At 44.0% G+C, this 24,060-nt stretch overlaps 1 protein-coding gene across 1 annotated transcript in view; it reads right to left on the bottom strand.

The window, feature by feature from the left end:
- GLI3 (GLI family zinc finger 3) overlaps window positions 1-24,060 on the bottom strand; it is a 608,365-nt gene that overhangs the window by 204,657 nt on the left and 379,648 nt on the right. Inside the window, 1 exon segment of the mRNA XM_030203853.1 lies at window positions 14,487-14,692. Within this exon segment, the coding sequence (XP_030059713.1) occupies window positions 14,487-14,692 (206 nt within the window).

Below are 24,060 nucleotides of genomic sequence, written 5' to 3'. Positions count from 1 at the left end.
TTAGTTTGATATGTATTTTATTGTGTTTATTGTGCTTTTCTGGTACAGCAAAGTACCAGAGATGAGAACTGCCACATTACTAATTCATTCTGTAATGAAATTGTCACCTATTAAAACACTGTAGCCAGCAATGAGAATAACTACTATTTTTGACCTTTTCCTTGCAAAATCTATGTCTTTTTATCAGTTTTTCTACGACTGCTATTGAATCATTTCATCTGTATATTAATGTTTACAGGAGTTGATTAGTCCTTACTTGATAATTTTCTTTCTATTAGTCCCAACAGATCAATCCAGAGACATGGCTTATGTCCCTCTACCAGCAGGTGGAGATAGAGACAACTTCAGAGGTTTGGTATATGTGGTCATGTGCAGCTGCCAGAACCTCAGTATTGTCGATACCAAAGCAGTGGAAGAAACAGATAATTCATAGATAATTCCTCTCCTGTCTCTTCAAAGGCCATGCAGGCCCCTAAATCACTCCTGCGGGAGAACAAAGCGCTAAAGGTGCCACAAACTTCCAAGATTGAATTCATCTTCTTTATATTCCTTTTTTTTTTCTTTTTAGCAAAAAAATCTAATGCTGGATGCAACTGCTACTACTACTTAACATTTCTAGAGCGCTACTAAGGTTACGCAGCGCTGGATGCAACTGAAAGGAACATCATCATTAATACACAGAGAAAAAATAGGGCAGGCCTCTAGATTGATCTGTTGGGACTAATGGAAAGAAAATGTATCAGGTAAGGACTAATTTTACCTTACATAGAGGGGCATAATCGAAAGGGATGCCCAAGATTTGCTGAGGATGTCCTCGTAAAATGTCCCGGCGAAGGGGCAGGGAAACCCGTATTATCGAAACAACATGGGCGTCCATCTTTCGTTTCGATAATACGGTCGGGGACGCCCAAATCTTGACATTTAGGTCGTCCTTAGACATGGTCGTCCCTAGACTTGGTCGTTTCTGATTTTCAGCGATAATGGAAACCAAGGTCGCCCATCTCAGAAACAACCAAATGCAAGCCCTTTGGTCATGGGAGGAGCTAGCATTCGTAGTGCACTGGTCCCCCTGACATGCCAGGACACCAACCGAGCACCCTAGGGGGCACTGCAGTGGACTTCAGAAATTGCTCCCAGGTACATAGCTCCCTTATCATGTGTGCTGAGCCCCCCCCAAAAAAAAAAACCCCCAAAACCCACTACCCACAACTGTACACCACTACCATAGCCCTTACAGGTGAAGGTGGGCACCTAGATGTGGGTACAGTGGGTTTCTGGTGGGTTTTGGAGGGCTCACATTTACCACCACAAGTGTAACAGGTAGGGGTGGGTGGGTGGGTCCGCCTGTCTGAAGTGCACTGCACCCACTAAAACTGCTCCAGGGACCTGCATACTGCTGCAATGCACCTGAGTATGACATTTGAGGCTGGCATAGATGCTGGCACAAAATATTTTTAAAGTTGTTTTTTGACGGTGGGAGGAGGTTAGTGACCACTGGGGGAGTAAGGGGAGTTGATCCATGATTCTCTCCGGTGGTCATCTGGTCAGTTTGGGCACCTTTTTGTGCCTTGGTTGTAAGAAAAACAGGACCACGTAAAGTCAGGGATGCCCTTTTTTTTCCATTATGGGTCGAGGACGCCCATGTGTTAAGCTCGCCCAATTCCCGCCTTCGCTACGCCTCCAACACACCCCCATGAACTTTGGTCGCCCCCGCAACGGAAAGCAGTTGGGGATGCCCAAAATCGACTTTCGATTAGGCCGATTTGGGCGACCCTGTGAGAAGGACTCCCATCTTCCGATTTGTGTCGAAAGATGGGCATCTTTCTCTTTCGAAAATAAGCCTGCTAGCATCCCACAGATCAATCCAGAGACTTGTGGGATGTACCAAATCAGTCCTCAAGTGGGGTGGGAAAATGTCACTGCTGCGGATATGCTTGAAGCTCCGAAAGCCGCCTCCTGACATGCTGACACATCAATTCTGTAATGCTTAGAGAACGTATGCACTGACGTCCAAGTGGCCGTTCTGCAAATCTCATCCAAGGGAATGAACTGGTACTCCAAGAAGGACATAGCCTGTGCTCTGGTAGAATGCACTTTCAGATGCGATGGAGGTGACATCCCCATGGCTAAGTATGCCGAAGAGATCGCCTCTCTGAGTCACCGAACCACCGTGGCTTTCAAAGCCATTTCACCTTTCTTGCGGCCCACATAATGAATGAAAAAATGATCAGACCAACGGAAATCATTGGTGACCTCCAAGTATTTGAGAAGGATGCGTCTAACATCGAGACACCACAGTGTCCAAAACTCGGTCGGATAATCCTCCCAGTGAAACGCTGGAAGGAAAAGCGGTTGACTCAAATGAAATCGCGACACAACCTTTGGAAGAAAGGATGGCACCATCCAAATGGAAACCCCGGCGTCCGTGAAACAAAGGAAGGGATCTCTGCAGGAGAGAGCTTGTAATTCCGACACTCACCTAGGTGAAGCAATGGCCACTAAAAATACAGTCTCAGTGTGAGATCTTTCAACAACAAAGATCCCAATGGCTCAAAGCGAGGCCTCTTCATAGAGCGCAGTACCAGATTGAGGTTCCAAGACAGAAGAACAGGGAACCATGGAGGTTGAAGATGATTTACTCCACAAAGAAAACAAACTAAGTCCGGGTGAGAACCCAGAGAAGTTCCCTGCAGATGGCCCCTGAAGCTACCTGGACCTTTAACAAAGCCAGAGACAAGGACTTATCTTAACCATCTTGCAAGAAGGCTAGTATAGAAGCCACAGTGGCTGACGAAGCTGAAAGACCTGCCACAGAGCACCGGGACTCAAAGGTGCGCCAGACTCATGAGTAGGCCATGGAAGTGGACTGCTTTAATACCTGAAGCATCGTAGTAATTTGCCTTTGTCAGGAAACCCTTTCCGTCACAAGTGAGCCCTCTCAAGAGCCAAGTCATAAGACCAAAGGGGGAGAGATACTCCATGGGCACGGGTCCTTGCGTCAGTAGCCCCCGGCAACCTGCGAGCCGCAAAGGTTGCCTGGGCCAATCTGGGGCTACTAAAATCACCTGACACGGGTGTAGGGCAATGCACCCCACTACCCGTCCCATCATAGGCCACGGTGGGAATACATAGAGGAGAGCCATGGGCCACGATAGGAGAAGAGCATTGATCCCCTCAGATTCATACTCCCTGCCTCTGATAAAGAAGTGAGGTATTTGTCTTTATTTTTGATCTGCCACATGATCTGCTCAAACACTGGAGCTGAGAGCTCCCACTCCCCTGGATCTATCTGGTAACGACTGAGAAAGTCTGCTGCACATTCAATGAGCCCAAAATATGAGCCCCAGAGAGCAGGGGGAGATGGATCTCCACCCAAATGTATAGAAGGGCCACCTCCTTTGCTAGGGGAGCGCTCCTGGTGCCCTTCTCAAATCTGTTGACATGCACAACTGCCATTCCATTGTTGCAGAAGACTCAAACCAGATGGCCCTGGATCAAAAGGAGAAAGTCCTGGAATACAACTGAATCGTGCGATGCTCCAGACAATTGATGGACCAGGAGGCCTCTACCTGGGACCAAGTGCCCTGAGTCATCCGTCCCATGCAGTGCACCCCCCAACCCAAAATACTGGCATCCGTAGTCACCACCAGCCAGGCTGATGTTCCCACGGGTAGACTCTTTGACAGATTGGCCGGATCCAGCCACCAACGAATGGTGGCTCGAGTTGATGACATCCATGGGAGATGAATTAGGTAATCCTCCAAAAGACGGGACCAACAACTGAGGAGTGATACATGGAGTGGGCGCATGTGGCTCCTGGCCCATGGCATGACTTCTATCGTGGCCACCATGGAGTTACTCTGGCCCATTCCCCCAGAAAAAGGGACAGCCATCCCCCAATAACTGGTGGAAGATGGACCACGGCCCCATCACTGGGAACCTCTAGAGGTGGGTTGCGCTCGAGAGGCTGATGCTGAGGAACGGCAGTTCCCTCAAAAGGACTGCAGTTTCTTCTGAAAATGGGGCCTCTGAAAGGATTTCCAGGGCGATACCACTTAGCCTCCCGGAATCGGAGACGAGAAGCCCAAGTCCGTCCCGCAGTTCAGGACCTATCCTTGGGAAGATGCTGCCCTTTGGAGTCCCCGAGGGCCTTCAATATTTTTTCCAGTTCCTCACTGAACAACAACTTGCCTCTAAAAGGTAATCATGCTAGGCATGATTTAGAGGCTACAGCAGCCACCCAATGGCATAACCAAACCCAGGAGCAAGCCATCAACGCCAATGAAATTTCTTTTGCCGAAGCTTGACATAGATCATAAAGGAGATCCACTAAAAAGGCCAGCCCAGATTCCATGGCCGGAAAAGAGGCCACTAGCTCCTCAGGTGAAGATGCCTTATGGACCCAAGAGAGGCAAGTGCGGGCCGCATAAGAACCGCTAACCGACACCTGAAGGCACAAGGCCACAACCACAAAGGACATAAGTACATAAGTATTGCCATACTGGGAAAGACCATAGGTCCATCGAGCCCAGCATCCTGTTTCCAACAGTGGCCATTCCAGGTCACAAATACCCGGCAAAATCCCAAAAATGTTCAAAACATTTTATACTGCTTATCCCAGAAATAGTGGATTTTCCCCGTCTATGGACTTTTCCTTTAGGAAGCCGTCCAAACCTTTTTTAAACTCCACTAAGCTAGAGATCACATGATGCACGGCTAGAGAGAAGGTGTCGTTGTGCTGAGCTCCCGCCTTCCCCGCGCCGTTTTGCGCAAATAAATACCTCATTTCGCCGCATTAAAAAGCGAGGATAACAACAATGGCGATCCGAAACATCGGGGCATCGCGGAGTACTAAAACAGAGCTTGGCAGAGGTGCGATGGCGGCTAAACCCCCCAAAAAAGAAAACATGCGGACCCGTACAACAGACTCCAAGATGGTGGACGGAGACGGCCCGAGGTCGGTGAGCTCGGCATGGGCCGCGGAGGTGGCAGCGGAAGTCTTTGCTATGTTGGGGGCGTCAGTGGATCACAAATTACAAGCGATCAAAGAACAATTAGGAGGCATCGACGCGAAGTTGAAAAACATCCAGTCAGAGTTTTCTCAATATAAGCAGCGGTTATCTGATGTGGAAGATCGAGTGCAGCAGCATGAGACAACACAAAAAGACCTGGAGAGCAAGGTGGAACGGCTGGAGAGTAAGCTGGAGGACATGGAAAATAGAGCTCGCAGGAGTAACATAAGAATGATTGGGTTGCCTGAGAAGATCAAAGACTCAGAATTAAGAGACTTTCTAGAAAACTGGCTACCAAAAATTCTACCTTTACAACTGTCTGCTGGGCCTTTAAGAATAGAACGTGCTCACCGGCTGGGGCCTGGAAATTCGAAGGACCCCCGCCCAAGAGTCGTCATTTTCAAAGTCTTGAATTTTGCCCACAAACAGGAAATTTTTCGGGCGTTCAGAAAGGCTGGGACCATACAATACGAGAACCATACAGTACGCTGCTTCCAGGACTTCTCGACCGGAGTTTCTTTACAGCGAAGAGCATTTCGTGGAGTGTGCCAACAATTATTTGAAAAGAAAATTCAATTTGCTTTACTTTATCCGGCCCGTCTAAAGATCTGGCATAATGGGAAACACTCACTGTTCTCATCGGCGGCAGAAGCGTTGAAGTTTGTGCAGCGAGACCTGACCCCTGAGGATCCGGCCTGAAAGAACGACCAAGAAAACTTGGCTGATTTGATTAAGATGGTGATCTTGAAAAGCTGTGGTGGCGCGCTCACGCCGAGCTGACGGGACACAGTTTGGTAATTTTATAACCCAGAACGTACCTATCTGGTATTGACTTTAAAGAGGGTACGGGGGGCATGTTATGTTTACTGTTGCTGTTTCAAAGGTTCTTTGTTTGAGGGGGCCCGCAGAATCATACTTTGCAGAAGAGGGGCATGGTTTTACAATTGGGCCCTAACATCTGATAATATAAATTCCCTAGTAGGGATTACAAAGGTTAGATAGGTTTCTTTTGGGATAGAGGTTTTCACAGTGTAATTGTGGATCCCCGTAGGGGGATAGCCCCAATGGTGATGGGTCTAGGGATTACATAAGGAGGGGGGGGAAAGATTGTAGGAGGTACTATACTAGATACTAAATCAGAGGAGGGTGTGGGGAGGGGGGAGCTCACGTGATTTTAACCATGAGGGAATGGTTAAGTGATTCTTGGGGGGGGGGGGGGGGGTAGGGAGGGGGGGGTGGGAAGGTTAAAGAGGGAGGGAGGTATCTGACAGAGTTTGGGTTTCAGGGACAAAATTCAAAGGGATTGAAAAGGGAGGCCCTATGGGCTGGGAGGGTTTCCCTTCTTTTGTTTAAATGTATAACTTTTTTCATGATGTTATTGGATTTCTGGTGTATTGGGATCACTTAAAATAGTTTCTTGGAATATTGGGGGAGTGTCGTCCCCGATAAAGTGGACAAAGGTGCTTCAGGCGTTGAAAAGACAACAAGTGGATATAGCCCTACTGCAGGAAACACATCTGTCCTCAGGGGAACACTTAAAATTTAAGACAGGGTGGGTGGGATCTCTCTTGGAAGCCCCAGCGGTGGGGAGGAAAGCTGGAGTCCTGATTCTTTTTCGAAAAGGACTGCAGATAAAGATCACCTCCACCTCGAGAAGTTCGGAGGGCCGCTATATTTTGGCGGAGATAGAGATTGAGGGTCATACTCTAGTGCTCTGTAATGTATATGCCCCAAATGTATATGACAAGAAGTTTTTTCAGGGCTGATCTCCAACTTGTCCAAATTTAAAGGGGAGAATATTATCCTGGGAGGTGATTTTAACTTAGTGGTTGACCCCCAGCTGGATAGATCCGGCGCTGGTGCCAGAGGTTCGGGTGGGGGTGCTCGGGCCTTGACTTTGCTCTGTGATGCATTAGACCTTGTGGATGTGTGGCGTGTTTTACACCCATCGGACCGAGATTACACTCATCTTTCCAGAGCCCATGCATCCCAATCTCGTATAGATTATCTATTTGTTTCAACTCCCCTGTTTTCGCAGATGGTTCAGGCAGAGATTGGTCCCTATGAGGTCTCAGACCATGCTCTGATCTGGCTGAGATGGGGGAGGCCTGTGAAGGGGGTGGACTGCGCCTCTGGAGATATCCCTTAGACCTAGTAAATGACAAAAACTTTCGGGCATTTTTAGCAGAGAGGATAACAGATTATGAATTCCATAATGGGGTTCATAGCCAGCAGTCGACCCTTTTTTGGGAGGCGGAAAAGGCTGTCTTGCGCGGAGACATAATATCTTACTGTGCTAGAACTCAACAGATTCGAGATAGGGAGATCTTGAGGTTGGAATTGCAGGTCCGCAAATATAGAAAACTGTATGGTAGGAATGCTACTGCGGAGAATAAGTCATTGCTTTTGATTACGCAGCAAGAGCTCAACGAATTGCTGCATCGGAGGGCGGTTAAGTCCCAATTTTATTATAAATACAAGCTATTCCAATACAGCAATAAGGCAGGGAGGTTGCTGGCGAATATGGTGCGGAGTAGAAGGGGAGCCTCTAGAATTTTACAACTGAAAGATTTAAATGGAAAGTTGTTGAGAACGGATCAGGGTATAGCAGATCGATTTGGCCAGTATTACGAGGCCTTATACGCTAGGCCAGAAGATGAAGGACTGAGTGCTGATATGTTTTTAGAGTCGGTACAGTTGCCCAAGTTGTCCCCTCGCCAAATACAACGATTAAATAGCCCACTTAAGGAAGGAGACCATATGTTGGCGTTACAACAAAGTGCTTCTCACAAAACGCCGGGTCCAGATGGCTACCGAGTGGAGTTTTACAAACAGTTCTATGAACATATCAAGAGACCGCTTTTAGCCTTGTTTAATTCCATGATAGAAGAGAGGACTGTGCCTGAAACAATGAAGAGAGCTCAGATTGTAGTTATCCCGAAAGATGGTAAGGATATGGCAGACCCTGGATCGTATAGACCAATCTCCCTTCTCAATGTGGACGCCAAGTTGTACGCTAAGATACTGGCGAACAGGTTGGCCCAGGTACTCCCGGACTTGGTGGAAGAGGCTCAAGTGGGTTTTGTGAAGGGGAGGACAGCGGTTCGGAATCTTCGTGCTATTTTGGCCTCTTTAGAGACGGTGCAATATAAGAGTCTGGCTTCTCTGTTAATTAGTTTTGATGCAGAGAAAGCCTTTGACAGAGTGAGCTGGCCTTACTTGTTTGAGACTTTGAAGCAATATGGTATTCAAGGATCGTTTTTAGATGCGATCCAGGTGTTATATCTGGAGCCTATGGCTTATGTGTGGGTGAATGGGGTCTGTTCTCGCTCATTTCATATCTTTAGAGGTACTAGGCAAGGATGTCCGCTCTCTCCTCTACTGTTCGTTCTATCCTTGGACCCCTTGGTTAGGGCGATACAAACTCATCCAGAGATCAAGGGAATCCCGATAGGGGCCTCGAGGTTTCTTCTGTCAGCCTTTGCGGATGACTTACTGGTGCACTTGACACAACCATCCCAGTCTCTCCCGGCTCTGTTGGAGCTATTCCAAGAATTTGGAGATTATGCGGGATTCAAGCTTAATTATATGAAATCTCTGGCATTGGCGTCCTCAGAAGACCAGAAGAAGGAATGGGGGCAGGCTTTCCCACTTCGGTGGGCACGAGGGTCATTTCGATATCTGGGAATATGGTTGTCTATGACCTCAGCGGATCTCTATCGATTGAATGTGAATAGATTGCTAAGTGATACAGAGACAAGACTGAAAAGTTGGGTGACACTGCCCCTTACACTTTATGGGCGCATTCAGCTGTTTCGGATGGTAGAATTCCCCAGATGGCTTTACTGTCTACGGATGTTACCAGTCCTTATAAAACATAGAGATCTCAAAGTCTTACATCGTTTACTCAGACGATATTGCTGGGGGGGGGGGGGGGAAGCTAAACTACCACTACCTCTGTTAATGGGCAACTGGAAAGAGGGGGGCCTGGGTTTACCAGACTTGAGAAGATATAATAGGGCATGCTTATTGCGATACTTTGGTGACTGGTTCTTTGACCGTGAAGATTATACACCCCGTAGAATAGAGGCTCAATTTTTTGCTCCTTGCCACTTTTATTTTTTGTTACAGGCACCTGGGGCTCGTATACCTGAACACCTAAGAAATAGCCTGTTGCTAACATCTTTGCGGTTTCTTTGGAAAGACCTGATGGGTATTTGGGGTATATCGAAACACACATCAGATATGTTACCCATTTGTGGGAATTTATTGTTTAAACCGGGGATGGACAATAAAACATTTCAGGCTTGGGGACGCTTGGGCATTAGTCGTCTGGAGCATCTTTTAAACCAGCAAGGGACGCTATTAAGTTTGGGAGCTTTGGGTATTGGCTATGACATGAATAACATTTTTGCCTATAATCAAATTATACACTATGTGAAGACGTAGACTCAGAGGCTTTGAAACATAGACATTGTCACCGAATAAGACAGTTTTTAACAGGAGGAGACATGGAACGACTCTCTGTCTCTAAGTTGTATAAGATCTTGGGGAAATTGCCACTTCTAAAGGACCGGGAGTTAATACAAATGCGATGGGCCCGAGACTTAGCGAGACCAGGGCTGTCTTTGGATTTTGATATGTTAATTTCTAGAATTCCGGAGATGACTGGTAATGCAGGCCTCCGTGAATATCAATACCGAATTTTGCATAGAGCATACCTCACAAAAGCTCAGATTTTTAGGATGGGAGAGGTGGAAGACCCACTATGTGAAAAATGTGGAAGATTACCTGGGTCATTGTTTCACTGTTTGTGGGAATGTTTTCGGGTACACCATTTCTGGAGGGCGGTTCTGCAATATCTGTCCTTTTTGTTGGGCTCTGGGGTAGTGGACTCCCCGATGGGTGTGTTGCTGGATAAACATGAGGTGTTTGCACTGCAGAGCATATCTGGAAGACACTTGATCCGTAGGGCCTGTTTGGTTGGCAAGAGGTTATTACTTTGTCAATGGGTGGGTAGTACTCTCCCGGATTTCTGGCACTGGAGGAATAGATTCCATGAACTAATGCTGTGTGAGCGCCGAGGGGTGGGAGGTTCGAAGAGGAGGAGGAAGGCCTTTTTGGACATTTGGGGCCCGTATATTCAGACACTACATACCAGAGGTAGAAGTCTGGTCCTGAATTCCCTTTGATTTCACAGCAAGATACATTTCTGGAAGATACCTCAGGGTGGGTTAGGAGGGGAAGGGAGGGTAGACGGGAAGAGTATGATATAGAATGATGGGAGTCTGTGAGATGGGAAAAGGAGGATGGCATTTAAAACCGTGATATGTTCCTCCTGCCCTGTGGGCGTTAACTTGTTGATGAATCACAACTTTGACATATGATGGAGGAGACATGGAAAGTAGTGAAACACAGGAACTACATGTACTGACTACAGAATGTTGACAGCATTCCATATTTATTTTCATTATGAATCTTGCTGAACAATGCTTCGGTTACTGTTTGATACAGTCCAAAGGTTCCTGTAAAGCTTTCTTGACAATAATTCTGTACAGATTTTCTCTTCAACAATGGATACAGTCAATAAACATATTACAAAAAAGAAAAGGGAGGGGGATGGGGTAGGGAAAGGGAGGGGGGGGGAAATAAAAAAAAATGTTGATGATAGAAGTTCAGATGTATTAGTACAGGTTTGAAATGTTTACTACTGGAGTTTTAAGGATTGGCATGATATTGTATCATTTATGCATTCATCAATAAAAACACTATAAACTCCACTAAGCTAACCGCCTTTACCACATTCTCTGGCATCTTAAGGGATGATTCAAATTTCCTGTTCTGAAGGTCCTTAAGAGCCATACCCCTTTCCACCGGTTTGGGTGGTCTTTTTTGTGACAGCTGTAATCAAGAGTTCAACCTGGGCAAACGCAAATTTGTCAGTTCGTCCGATGGAAGCTGGAACAGTCGCCAGAATCCTGCGAATCCCATTGTGCTGAAATGAAGATCTTCATCCCTTTAATAAGAAAGCTTTGTGCATGAGAAGCACAAACTCCGAGGAAAAATGGAGCTGCACCAAATTTAAATCTCCTGCAGCTTCCCCCAATGGCTCCAAACTAAGAGGAAATGGTGGCTGAACAAACATCTTCAGGCTCAAGCCAGCCACAGGCGCTGCACTACAGAAAAAATGTGACCGCCGAAGCACGCATCACTGAGGAGCTTGGTGTTCCCGCCAAAAGAGACTCCAATGTTGTGCTGCCTTCCACAGCGGGCCGCTCTGCTGATTGTACCGGCATGGCCTGCGCATACATCCGTGCACAAAAGTCACGTGATCCCGACGCTGCTCACCGGTTCCCACACTGGAAGCTGCGCTTAACCACCTCAGATGGATTAGACACAAGTTTACACCCCCCCCCCCCCCCCCCCCCCCCCCCGCTGAGAGGCCAATATCACCGCTCCCCCTTCATGCCAGTCCCTGCTGGAGCCCAGAGCACTGCCACTTAATGCTGGTGTCCCGGCTTGACTTTTTTTTTTTTAAACTAAATCGCTGCAGTTTACCTCCTCTTATTTTTTTTCCTATAGAGACAGGAGAGGAAGGAAAAAAGCCAGTACTTTGCAAAAGCCCAAACAGCTATGGGACCGTCAGGGGGAGGAAAGGGAGGAACCCGGCACCACCGAGTGTACACAGCAAGCTGCCTTAACCCCAAAGACCAGGCTACTACTACTCCCAGGGGGCGGAAATCCAGAGCTGCACAGTTATGAACCGTCACCTGCTAGAGAGAATACTGAGGTTCTGGCAGCTTTACGTGACCACAGATACCAAACCTCTGAAGTTCTCTCTATCTCTACCTGGCGGCAGAGGGACATAACCCACAAGTCCCTGGATTGATCTATGGAACACTATGGAACTACTATTTGCCAGTCACACCAGGGCAGTGTACTCAGAAAAAAAAAAGATATATAATATTCATTCATAATACCTCATACAAGTAAAAGCTTCAACAAAAATCCAAGCTCTCAGTAAAGCTTTAGCTAAGAGAGAATTCTAAAGCAATGGAGCTAGTTACACAAAAGAATTACTTATACACTCTAGATAAATCCTAGTGGGAAGGTCGGTAAACTTTGTTGTGAAGAGCGGAGTGATTCAGCTGGTCTATAAGGCACCAGCAAGTATACAAGATAAATAGAAATACCTGTCCAAAATAGTCAATGAGTTAATAGCAATATTGTAAATTTACATCTATAGGTTATTGGAAGCCATTGTTAATCAAGTGGTAACAGAATGGCCAAGGTGGCCAAACAAGTATGAAAGGTAATAACAAAGGCCAAAAGAATGGTTGGATACACAAGGACAGTAAATGGCAAGCAGGAAAAAGGAGGTGATGGTGCCTCTTTATAAATTACTACTACTCTCTGGTGAGGCTTCATTTAAAGTGCTGTGTACAATTCTAAAGACCGCACCTTAGAAAATATACAGTGGGGGAAATAAGTATTTGATCCCTTGCTGATTTTGTAAGTTTGCCCACTGACAAAGACATGAGCAGCCCATAATTGAAGGGTAGGTTATTGGTAACAGTGAGAGATAGCACATCACAAATTAAATCCGGAAAATCACATTGTGGAAAGTATATGAATTTATTTGCATTCTGCAGAGGGAAATAAGTATTTGATCCCTCTGGCAAACAAGACCTAATACTTGGTGGCAAAACCCTTGTTGGCAAGCACAGCGGTCAGACGTCTTCTGTAGTTGATGATGAGGTTTGCACACATGTCAGGAGGAATTTTGGTCCACTCCTCTTTGCAGATCATCTCTAAATCATTAAGAGTTCTGGGCTGTCGCTTGGCAACTCGCAGCTTCAGCTCCCTCCATAAGTTTTCAATGGGATTAAGGTCTGGTGACTGGCTAGGCCACTCCATGACCCTAATGTGCTTCTTCCTGAGCCACTCCTTTGTTGCCTTGGCTGTATGTTTTGGGTCATTGTCGTGCTGGAAGACCCAGCCACGACCCATTTTTAAGGCCCTGGCGGAGGGAAGGAGGTTGTCACTCAGAATTGTACGGTACATGGCCCCATCCATTCTCCCATTGATGCGGTGAAGTAGTCCTGTGCCCTTAGCAGAGAAACACCCCCAAAACATAACATTTCCACCTCCATGCTTGACAGTGGGGATGGTGTTCTTTGGGTCATAGGCAGCATTTCTCTTCCTCCAAACACGGCGAGTTGAGTTCATGCCAAAGAGCTCAATTTTTGTCTCATCTGACCACAGCACCTTCTCCCAATCACTCTCGGCATCATCCAGGTGTTCACTGGCAAACTTCAGACGGGCCGTCACATGTGCCTTCCGGAGCAGGGGGACCTTGCGGGCACTGCAGGATTGCAATCCGTTATGTCGTAATGTGTTACCAATGGTTTTCGTGGTGACAGTGGTCCCAGCTGCCTTGAGATCATTGACAAGTTCCCCCCTTGTAGTTGTAGGCTGATTTCTAACCTTCCTCATGATCAAGGATACCCCACGAGGTGAGATTTTGCATGGAGCCCCAGATCTTTGTCAATTGACAGTCATTTTGTACTTCTTCCATTTTCTTACTATGGCACCAACAGTTGTCTCCTTCTCGCCCAGCGTCTTACTGATGGTTTTGTAGCCCATTCCAGCCTTGTGCAGGTGTATGATCTTGTCCCTGACATCCTTAGACAGCTCCTTGCTCTTGGCCATTTTGTAGAGGTTAGAGTCTGACTGATTCACTGAGTCTGTGGACAGGTGTCTTTCATACAGGTGACCATTGCCGACAGCTGTCTGTCATGCAGGTAACGAGTTGATTTGGAGCATCTACCTGGTCTGTAGGGGCCAGATCTCTTACTGGTTGGTGGGGGATCAAATACTTATTTCCCTCTGCAGAATGCAAATAAATTCATATACTTTCCACAATGTGATTTTCCGGATTTAATTTGTGATGTGCTATCTCTCACTGTTACCAATAACCTACCCTTCAATTATGGGCTGCTCATGTCTTTGTCAGTGGGCAAACTTACAAAATCAGCAAGGGATCAAATACTTATTTCCCCCACTGTATAAATAGGATGGAGTCTGTTCAGAGGGCAGCTACTAAAATGGTCATTGTTCTTCATCATAAAGTTTAAGGCAAGGGTGTCCAACCTTGGTCCTCGAGGGCCACAATCCAGTTGGGTTTTCAGGATTTCCAAAATGAATATGCATTAGATCTATTTGTATGCACTACCACCATTGCATGCAAACAGATATCATGCATATTCATTGTAGAAATCCTGAAAATCCAACCTGGCGAGGGCTGAGGTTGGACACCCCTGGTGTAAGGGGTCAGACTTAAAGAAGCTGATACAGACCGCAGGAGGAAGCCCAGCTAACTCCAGCAGTCGGCAGTCAGCCCAGATATTCAATACTTACCTCTTTTTGGCTTGGTTATTTACATTTAAAGAAAGGAAACAATCTGAAACTTACCATCTGTAGGGCTGAGCCCACGAGCTGCTGAGATCATAGAGAGGGAAGGGCTGCTATGCAGTGATCTGATGTAGTCCATATAAGGGTTAATATAAGGATGAGGTGGACTAAAAGGCGACTCGGATGCCCCTGCTGGGTTTCTGTGGGGTGAAATCCTGATGAATGGAAGGTCTGAATATACAGGGCTGCTGGAGAGGGCAGTAGGCCTGAAAAATAAAAAGAGAAAGAAACAATCAAAACTGCAGCCTCAGACAAAAGGAAAAAAAATACATTTTAACACATAGGACAAACTTCAAAACCGTTTATCCAGGCAAAACATCTTGTAGTTGTGTAAACCGAATGCCTTAAAACTGCCTTCTCTCACTTGGGATAAAAGTACAATGTTCCACATCAAGTACTTTTAGCCGCATTATGAGATGTTATTCCCCGGGGCACGGTTAGGTTGGGGAATTAGACTGGACTGATTAAGTATAATATGAATGAGTTTTAATGGGGTGGATCTGTGTGTTATATCGTACAGCTACTAAATTGTCCTTTGTTGTATACCGTTTAGCTAGCCTTCGGCAGCTTTTGGTAAAGCATAGAATCAAATCTAAACAAACAAACTTACAGATTGCATTTTTAAACCTATGTGCTTTGATACTGATATGGCTAGTAATCTTGCACTGTTGTTACTTGACTTGGAGGAATATTTGGAAAGGTGAGATGAATATAAATTAAAATATATTTATATATAAAATTACAGAAAAAGCAAGTGTATGTGTTTGGGTATTCTTTGTAACCCAGCACAGGTTTTAGAGGGAAAATGCATACAGAATTTCTTTTAAGAACTGAGGTAAAACACACCTATAAAACTTATTTGAGAACTTTGTCCTTGTTTCAAAACTGCCTCCACAGCTATTCTCAAACTGATGCCTATATTATGTTTATTTTATCTTGTGAGAGCAGAAAAGAGTTGGGTAAAATCTGGAATTCTATTTTCACTATCCATTTTTAAATGACCTGCCAGAAGGTAATATTATTGTTATTGTCACTATTTTCTGACTTATTTTTCTGATCTCTCTCTATGTGAAATGTAAAAAGATCAATTAGCACAGCATATGAGTCACCTTGTGATATAAAGTATTAACTGCATACAATTAATACAAGGACTCTCCATTCCTGTCCTTGTACTCCCATACGTCTGATTTTCAGGGTAACCCAAATATATAAATTCACTTGCAGCAGGCAACAACCCATTTTGACCACATCACTTGCTTCAAGGTGGTTTCCTCCTGATGGTTTACTCTTAGAAGTGGAGTTTCCTTCCCATTTACATAAGCAACCTACTGCTCAACTGTTTGTGTGAGTACCCACTATAGCAGCCTAGAGGAGTAGCCTAGTGGTTAGTGCAGCAGATTTTGATCCTGGGGAACTGGGTTTGATTCTCCCTACAGCTCCTTGTGACTCTGGGCAAGTCACCCAACCCTCCATTGCCCCAGGTACAAATAAGTACCAGTATATACTATGTAAACTAACATAAGAACTTAAGCACTGCCATACTGGGAAAAGACCAAGGGTCCATCAAGCCCAGCATCCTGTCTCCAACAGTGGCCAATCCAGACCTCAAGAACCCGGGAAAAACCCAAAAACAAAACAAAAATTTAAATTAATAATGTTCAATGGACTTTTCCTTCAGGAATCTGTCCAAACCCTGCTGTCACTACATTTTCCGGCAACAAGTTCCAGAGTCTAACTACGCGCTGAGAAAAGAAAAACTTTCTCCTATTTGTTTTAAATCTACCACATTCTAGCTTCATCTTATGTCCCCTGATTCTATTATTGTTAGAAAGTGTAAACAAATGCTTCACATCTGTCCGCTCCATTCCATTCATTATCTTGTAGACTTCTATCGTATCACCACTCAGCTGCCTCTTCTCCAAGCTGAAGACCCCTAACCGTCTTAGCCTTTCCTCATAGGGAAGTCCTCCCATCCCATTTACCATTTTCGTCGCCCTTCTCTGCACCTTCTCCAATTGTTTTTTTTATGTTTTTTGAGGTGTGGTGACCAGAACAGAACACAATACTCGAGGCGCGGTCTCACCATGGAGCAATACAATGGCATTATAGCATCTGCGTGTTTGTTTTCCATCCCTTTTGTAATAATACTCAACAATCTGTGCGTCTTCTCAGCTGCCGCGGCACACTGAGCAGAAGTTTTCAACGTCTTATCCACGATGACTCCAAGATCCCTTTCTAGGTCTGTAACTCCTAACACGGAACCTTGCATGACATAGCTGTAATTCGGGTTCCTCTTTCCCACATGCATTACTCTGCACTTATCAACATTGAACTTCATCTGCCATTTGCACGCCCAATCTCCTAGTCTCGCGAGGTCCTCCTATAATCTTTCACACTCCTCCTGTGACTTGATGACCCTGAATAACTTTGTGTCATCTGCGAATTTAATTACCTCACTAGTTACTCCCATCTCTAGGTCATTTATAAATATATTAAAAAGCAGCAGTCCCAGCACAGACCCCTGAGGGACCCCACTAACTACCCTTATCCATTCAGAATACTGACCATTCAACCCTACTCTCTGCTTCCTATCTTTCAACCAGCTCTTAATCCACAATAATACCCTACCTCCGATCCCATGACTCTCCACTTTCCTCTGGAGTCTTTTATGAGGCACTTTGTTAAACGCCTTCTGAAAATCCAGATACACAATATCCACCAGCTCCCCATTGTCCACATGTTTGTTCGCCCCCTCAAAAAAAATGCAGTAGATTGGTGAGGCAAGACATAAACATAAACACCTGAAATTAAACATGACCAAAACCAAGCTTCTCATTTTCCCCCCCAAACCCACCTCCGCACTCCCCCCATTTTCTATTTCTGTTGATGGCTCTCTCATTCTCCCTGTCTCCTCAGCTCGATACCTTGGGGTCATCTTTGACTCTTCTCTCTCCTTCTCTGCTCATATCCAGCAGATCGCCAAGACCTGTCGTTTCTTTCTTTACAACATCAGTAAAATCCTCCCCTTTCTTTCCGAGTACTCTACCAAAACCCTCATCTCTCATTTAGACTACTGCAATCTGCTTCTTGCTGGCCTCCCACTTAGTCACCTCTCCCCTCTCCAATCGGTTCAAAACTCTACTGCCCGTCTCGTCTTCCGCCAGGGTTGCTTTACCCATACTACCCCTCTCCTCAAGTCGCTTCACTGGCTCCCTATCCGTTTTCGCATCCTGTTCAAACTTCTTCTACTAACCTATAAATGTACTCACTCTGCTGCTCCCCAGTATCTCTCCACACTCGTCCTTCCCTACACCCCTTCCCGTGCACTCCGCTCCATGGATAAATCCTTCTTATCTGTTCCCTTCTCCACTATTGCCAACTCCAGACTTCGCGCCTTCTGTCTCGCTGCACCCTATGCCTGGAATAAACTTCCTGAGCCCCTACGTCTTGCCCCATCCTTGGCCACCTTTAAATCTAGACTGAAAGCCCACCTCTTTAACATTGCTTTTGACTCGTAACCACTTGTAACCACTCGCCTCCACCTACCCTCCTCTCCTCCTTCCTGTACACATTAATTGATTTGATTTGCTTACTTTATTTTTTGTCTATTAGATTGTAAGCTCTTTGAGCAGGGACTGTCTTTCTTCTATGTTTGTGCAGTGCTGCATACGCCTTGTAGCGCTATAGAAATGCTAAATAGTAGTAGTAAATAGTAGTAGTAGTAATAGCAAGACCTCCCTTCACTAAATCCATGCTGACTTTGTCTCATGAGCCCATGTTTTTGTATGTGCTCTGTAATTTTATTCTTAATAATAGCCTCTACCATTTTGCCCAGCACCGACGTTAGACTCAGCAGTCTATAATTTCCCGGATCTCCTCTGGAACCTTTTTTAAAAATCGGCGTTACATTGGCCACCCTCCAGTCTTCCGGTACCTCACCTGATTTTAGAGATAGATTGCATATTACTAGCAGTAGCTCTACAAGTTCATTTTTCAGTTCTATTAATACTCTTGGATGAATACCATCCGGTCCTGGTGATTTACTACTCTTCAGTTTGCAGAACTGACCCATTACATTCTCCAAGTTTACAGAGAATTTGTTTAGTTTCTCTGACTCGCCCGCTTCAAATATCCTTTCCGGCACCGGTGTCCCTCCCAAATCCTCCTCGGTGAAGACCGAAGCAAAGAATTCATTTAACTTCTCTGCTACAGCTTTGTCTTCCCTGATCACCCCTTTAACAACACTGTCGTCCAGCGGTCCAACCGATTCTTTAGCCGGCTTCCTGCTTTTGATGTATCTGAAAAAACTTTTACTATGTGTTTTCGCTTCCAACGCTAATTTTTTTTCAAAGTCCTTTTTCGCCCTCTTTATCTCCGCTTTGCATTTGGCTCGGCATTCCTTATGTTTTATCTTATTATTTTCAGTTGGTTCTCTTCTCCATTTTCTGAAGGATTGTTTTTTTGGCTCTAATGGCTTCCTTTACCTTACTGTTTAGCCATGCCGGCTGACGTTTGGTCTTCTTTCCTCTTTTTCTAATGCGAGGAATATATTTGTCCTGTACCTCTAGGATGGTGTTTTTGAACAGCTTCCACGCCTGATTCAAGTTTTTTACCCTGTGAGCTGCTCCTTTCAGTCTTTTTTTCACCGTTCTCATTTTATCGTAATCTCCTTTTCTAAAGTTAAACACTAGTGTATTTGATTTCCTAAGATCACTTACTTCAAAGCCAATATCAAAACTGATCATATTATGATCACTGCTATCAAGTGTCAAGTGACCCTCGCACCATTACCCCCCCCCCCCCCCCCCCCCCCCCCCCCCCCCGCACCAGATCATGTGCTCCACTAATGACTAAGTCTAGTATTTTTCCTTCTCTCGTTGGCTCCTGAATCAGCTGTTCCATGAAACTGTCCTTGATTTCATCAAGAAATTTTATCTCTCTAGCGTGTACCGATGTTACTTTAACCCAGTCTATATCCGGATAATTGAAATCACCCATTATTATTACATTGCCCATTTTATTTGCTTTGAATGTAGTTGCAAAAACCACAGAAAGGTCTATTCCCATTCTTTTTCTGATAAGGTTGAGGAACCTCCTTCTGAGCTTTCCCTCCTAGACGTGGAGAATACTAACACAAACAGAGAAGTGGTTGCAGTCTTTCATTTCACAATTAAGTGTTTTTTTCTTTCTGAGACAGTGTAAAAGTTAATTGAAGTGAATATGAGAATTTCTTCCCTTGAGACCCAGATAAGCATGTTTTTTTTAATTGAAAATTTTCACCAGTCCATATTACGGATTACAATGAACCACTTTACTCATAAATAACAGACAAATCAATGAAGAAACAAAGAAAAACAGCAGGCCTTGCAAAAAAAAAAAAGTATAAACCCTATTTACCTAACCAAGGACAAAAGAAAAACGAGGAAGAACACTTTATTTACTTTTCACATTTACATCCTGCTTTCAACCAAAGCAGCCAGGTAACAAATCAAACATATAATGAAATGACATTATAGATAATTAACTATAATGTAATCATGGGAAAAGAGCAGCGAAATCACTCAAAAATATGCAAAATTATTAGCTCCAAATAACAGAAGTAATCACACACAGGAATAATTCACAAGAGATAAAAAATGTGGAAGGAAAAAGCCTCAAAGAGCTCCAAGTAGAAGACCCTCAGAGCCAAGTCTCTTTATCACTGGCATTAAAAAAACCTTCCCTGTCTGAGAGATAGCAGCTGGAGTTGCTGGCACATTGAAGATCCCTGAAAATTGACCCTGATGCAGCAGATCAAACTGGTGGCCATCATTGGTCATGGAATTTCTATTGAAACTGGCTCAAGATTGCTTGGAGATTTACATTACTAGATAAGTGCTGTTTTCAGAGACTGTTCAAAGCTGACTTTAATTTGTGCACTGCTGGATATGATTAAACATTATGAAAATTAAAAGTGATGAATTTGTGGGAAGGTTTTTTATGCATTAAACAGCTAACAGCAAAAAAACTACCCTGAAGCAATACACAAAGATAAAACACAAACTCATATACACACAGAAAATTGATAATTCTTCTAAGTAAGCCTTAACAAATAAATGTGTCTTTAACAAGTGCTTTAACTGTAGGACATTATTGCACAGTCTCATATAACCAGGAAGACTGTCCCATAAACCAGGACCAACAGCAGAAAAGGCATGCAATCTGGTTTCAGCATAAAGAAATGCTGTTGCCGAACGTAAACACAACTGTTTAGATTTTTTGGATCACAAGGACCGAGTAAGCCGATACATTTTTAAAACATCACAAAAATACAGTGGAACATTCACATAAACTCTTTGATGAATCAGAACCAAAACTTTGAACAAGATTCTGAATAATACTGGCAACCACAACCAGTGAAGATATTTTAACACTGGAATAATATGTGCTGATCTAGGTACTCCAGCAATCATACGTGCCGCTGCATTCTGCACTGCCTGGAGTCTGGCTGATGATAGACCTTAGTAAAGAGAATTATAAAAGTCAAATTTAGACAATACCAACTCTGCATAGTCATACAGAAATCAGAGCAGGCATCATCTTAATCAGTTTTCTCAATGTGCAAAGCTGGAAAAAAACAGACGTAAGAAGATAATCCACCTGATTTTGCATAGATAAACAGGCACCTAGCATGACTCCCAAATTTCAAATACAGGATTTAACAGGAAGTTTTACTCCCTGATAATCTATCATTCCTGGTAACAAAGGGTCAATAACCTTCCCTGCATACAAAATTTATGTCAATGCTTCCTTCTCCAACAAGAAATTCTCCAAATGTATTGGGTCTAAGAAGATGCATGACTTATCCCCAACAGACAATTACAGGGAAATTAAAAAAAAAAAAAAGAGTAGCCCCCCAAAGTTAAGACTCTAGGCCTCAACTGAAGAAAGACCTTACAACGTAATTGAGTGGGTCTAGCAACATCTGGGAAAAATCATAATCCTCCGCCCAAATAAAGAAACCATTTTCTTTGCAAAATATGCTTTTCAAAATGAACTTTTTATGTTCCTCTAATTGAAAAGAAACCAGCAATGTAGCTCTCTTAGTAACTGGTTCAAAAGATGACTCAAGGAATTTAGATATATCTAAACTATCTCTCAAATTCAAAATATCACAAGCTCCTTCTTCCTTATTAATCTTCTTAGAAGTCCTAGGCAGATAATACAAATTATTAATAAATCACAGCATCCTCAGATTGTTGCAATATTTCTTTCATATATATTTTTAAAACTTCTAATGGTGCCAAAAAATGAGTTCTTGATATATTCTGAAGATACTCAATTTGAAAATGTAAAGAAAGACTATCTTTCACTGCAGGTGCCATGGCTTCTTGAGTAGTAAATATATGAGAATGCACCTTATCCATACACTTTTCCAAATTAACAGTTCTAGAGTCTAGATCTTTAAATTTCACCACCGCTTCTTCAGTGAATTCACTGCAAGTTATCCTGCAAAGTTTTTTCAACTCTATTAATAACAGTCATAATGTCTTTCAAAGACTGCTTACAATTCCTCAGAAACAAAAGTAGAACTAAATATCAAAGTGACTGGCAATGGCATTTCCATTTTAGAAGAATCAACCTCACGTAACAGATGAGAATGTTCTGGCGCAGAAGCGCCAAAGGGGCACTCCCTGAAGACTGGGAAACCTCAATAGCGGAAGTAGTAGTTACAATTGATGGTGAACAAGTAGCTATTGTTTGCTATACATAAAGATCCATGGATCCCTTAACAATGGCAGCTTGAGAAGACTTCCTCCATATTCCTTTACGTTTCCTCATACGGAGGAGCAGAATAAAATGCTCCTCGCTCCCCTGTGGCTCCAAAGGGTTGGGACCTAACTCTTTGGCCATGCCTCTTCAGGCACCTACCAACAGGCATGCACTGCATGCAGCAGCAGACATGCCAAATTATAGCCAGGGGGGCCTCACCCACAGGAAATGGTCCAGATGTCTTCTTCACTGCTTGCTAGAGTGACTCACATGTAACTTAGATGGATCATGATGCACAGCAGCAGAGACACCTAGTTATAGTCAGGATGGCCTCACTCATACGAGATGGTCCAGGCATCTTCATCACTGCTTGCTGGAGTGGCTCACAGTGTTGCTCAGATGAGTATGTTGTACCAACACATTGTACCTCCACCACCAAGGAAAGTTTATTATTCATAATACTGATCTAAGAAGGGGATTGGGATCCACAAATCGCTAGAATACACACAATGCTAGTGTGTGTGTAGCAAGTTTTTGATGGCCGTCACCAGATAATGCAAGGCAGTATCCAGCCTCCAAGACCCTGATGCAGTGAAGCAAAACGCTGGCCACCGTCGGCTTGGGGCAGGAAGACAAAACACTATCGATATAGTGAGCAGTGCATCAGCTGTACACAGACTCGACGAACCGGCTTAAGAAAGCCTACTGGCACTTGCATTGAGATGAGTCCTTTTCTCTTTCAGCTCACTTGATGTTACTTGAACCTGAGAGTTGTTTGTGTACGGAGGTATTGCAGAGAAGATTAATAGCAAAGTGTAGTTTGTAGGCAACACTCAATGATTAATAGTAAAGTGTATTTTGTGGGCAATACTCGATTCAGGAAGGTTTTTTTTACAGCCAATGATGAAGAGAGGATCATACAGATCCGGTTAGCTCTATAGAGATTCTGTATCCTAGAGCTCTTTGAGGCCGTTTTTCCTTCATCAGAAACCAATTTTATGGTTTTCCTCCAGGCACAAGTCTGTATATAACTTAATTTTTTTGGGGATCCTAGCATTGTGTGCATTCTAGCAGTTTATTATTCATAGACATTTAAAAGGCAATTCTGTAAGGCATGCCTAAATTAGGCACCAGACATACACCAAGGTTTACAGAATAGGGGCACTTACATGTAGGATTGGTGCCATTAATTGGCTCATAGCTATTCTATAAAATTGGAACACAATTCTAAACTGAAGTTTTGAGCTGTAGGAGAGCAATTCCATCCCTGCACCATGGGATGGCATAATCAACTTGTATGTATGACTTAATCTTGCTTTGTCAACTTAAAAAAAAAGTAGATGCACAAAAATCATAGTAAGTTATTTTTATGCAATATATACAAGATGGAAATTGGGCAGAACAGAGGTGAGCTTGGCACTTATGTGCATATTTTTAAAATACATGCATGTGTCTTGATTCTTACCAGAACCCACAATGAGGATAACATCCTGTATCGCATATACAACCTTTATTCTCAGTGGAGAAAAAGACCACAGTAGCAGTTCAAATCCATTCATACAGCGACCGAACACACCTTACAACAGCAGTTCAGTCATTGGTCAAAAAACCTCCAAACCTGCAAATTATACTTATTCTTTTTTTCATAACATTTTCCATTTTTGTATCATATATTCTTTAACCAATTTCATTATCCTCATTGTGGGTTTTGGGTTATTCCTGAGTTTTGAATGAAGATTTATTCCATCTAGTGGTGTGTGTTTGATTCTTACCAGCACATATACACACATAGGTACATTTGCTTCAGAGCAGATATAAATGT

Source organism: Microcaecilia unicolor, chromosome 1, assembly GCF_901765095.1.
Source record: "Microcaecilia unicolor chromosome 1, aMicUni1.1, whole genome shotgun sequence".
In the NCBI taxonomy this organism is placed as follows: domain Eukaryota; kingdom Metazoa; phylum Chordata; class Amphibia; order Gymnophiona; family Siphonopidae; genus Microcaecilia; species Microcaecilia unicolor.
The sequence above is the reverse complement of the archived record's forward strand: the minus strand, read 5'-3'. Positions and strand labels throughout refer to the sequence as shown.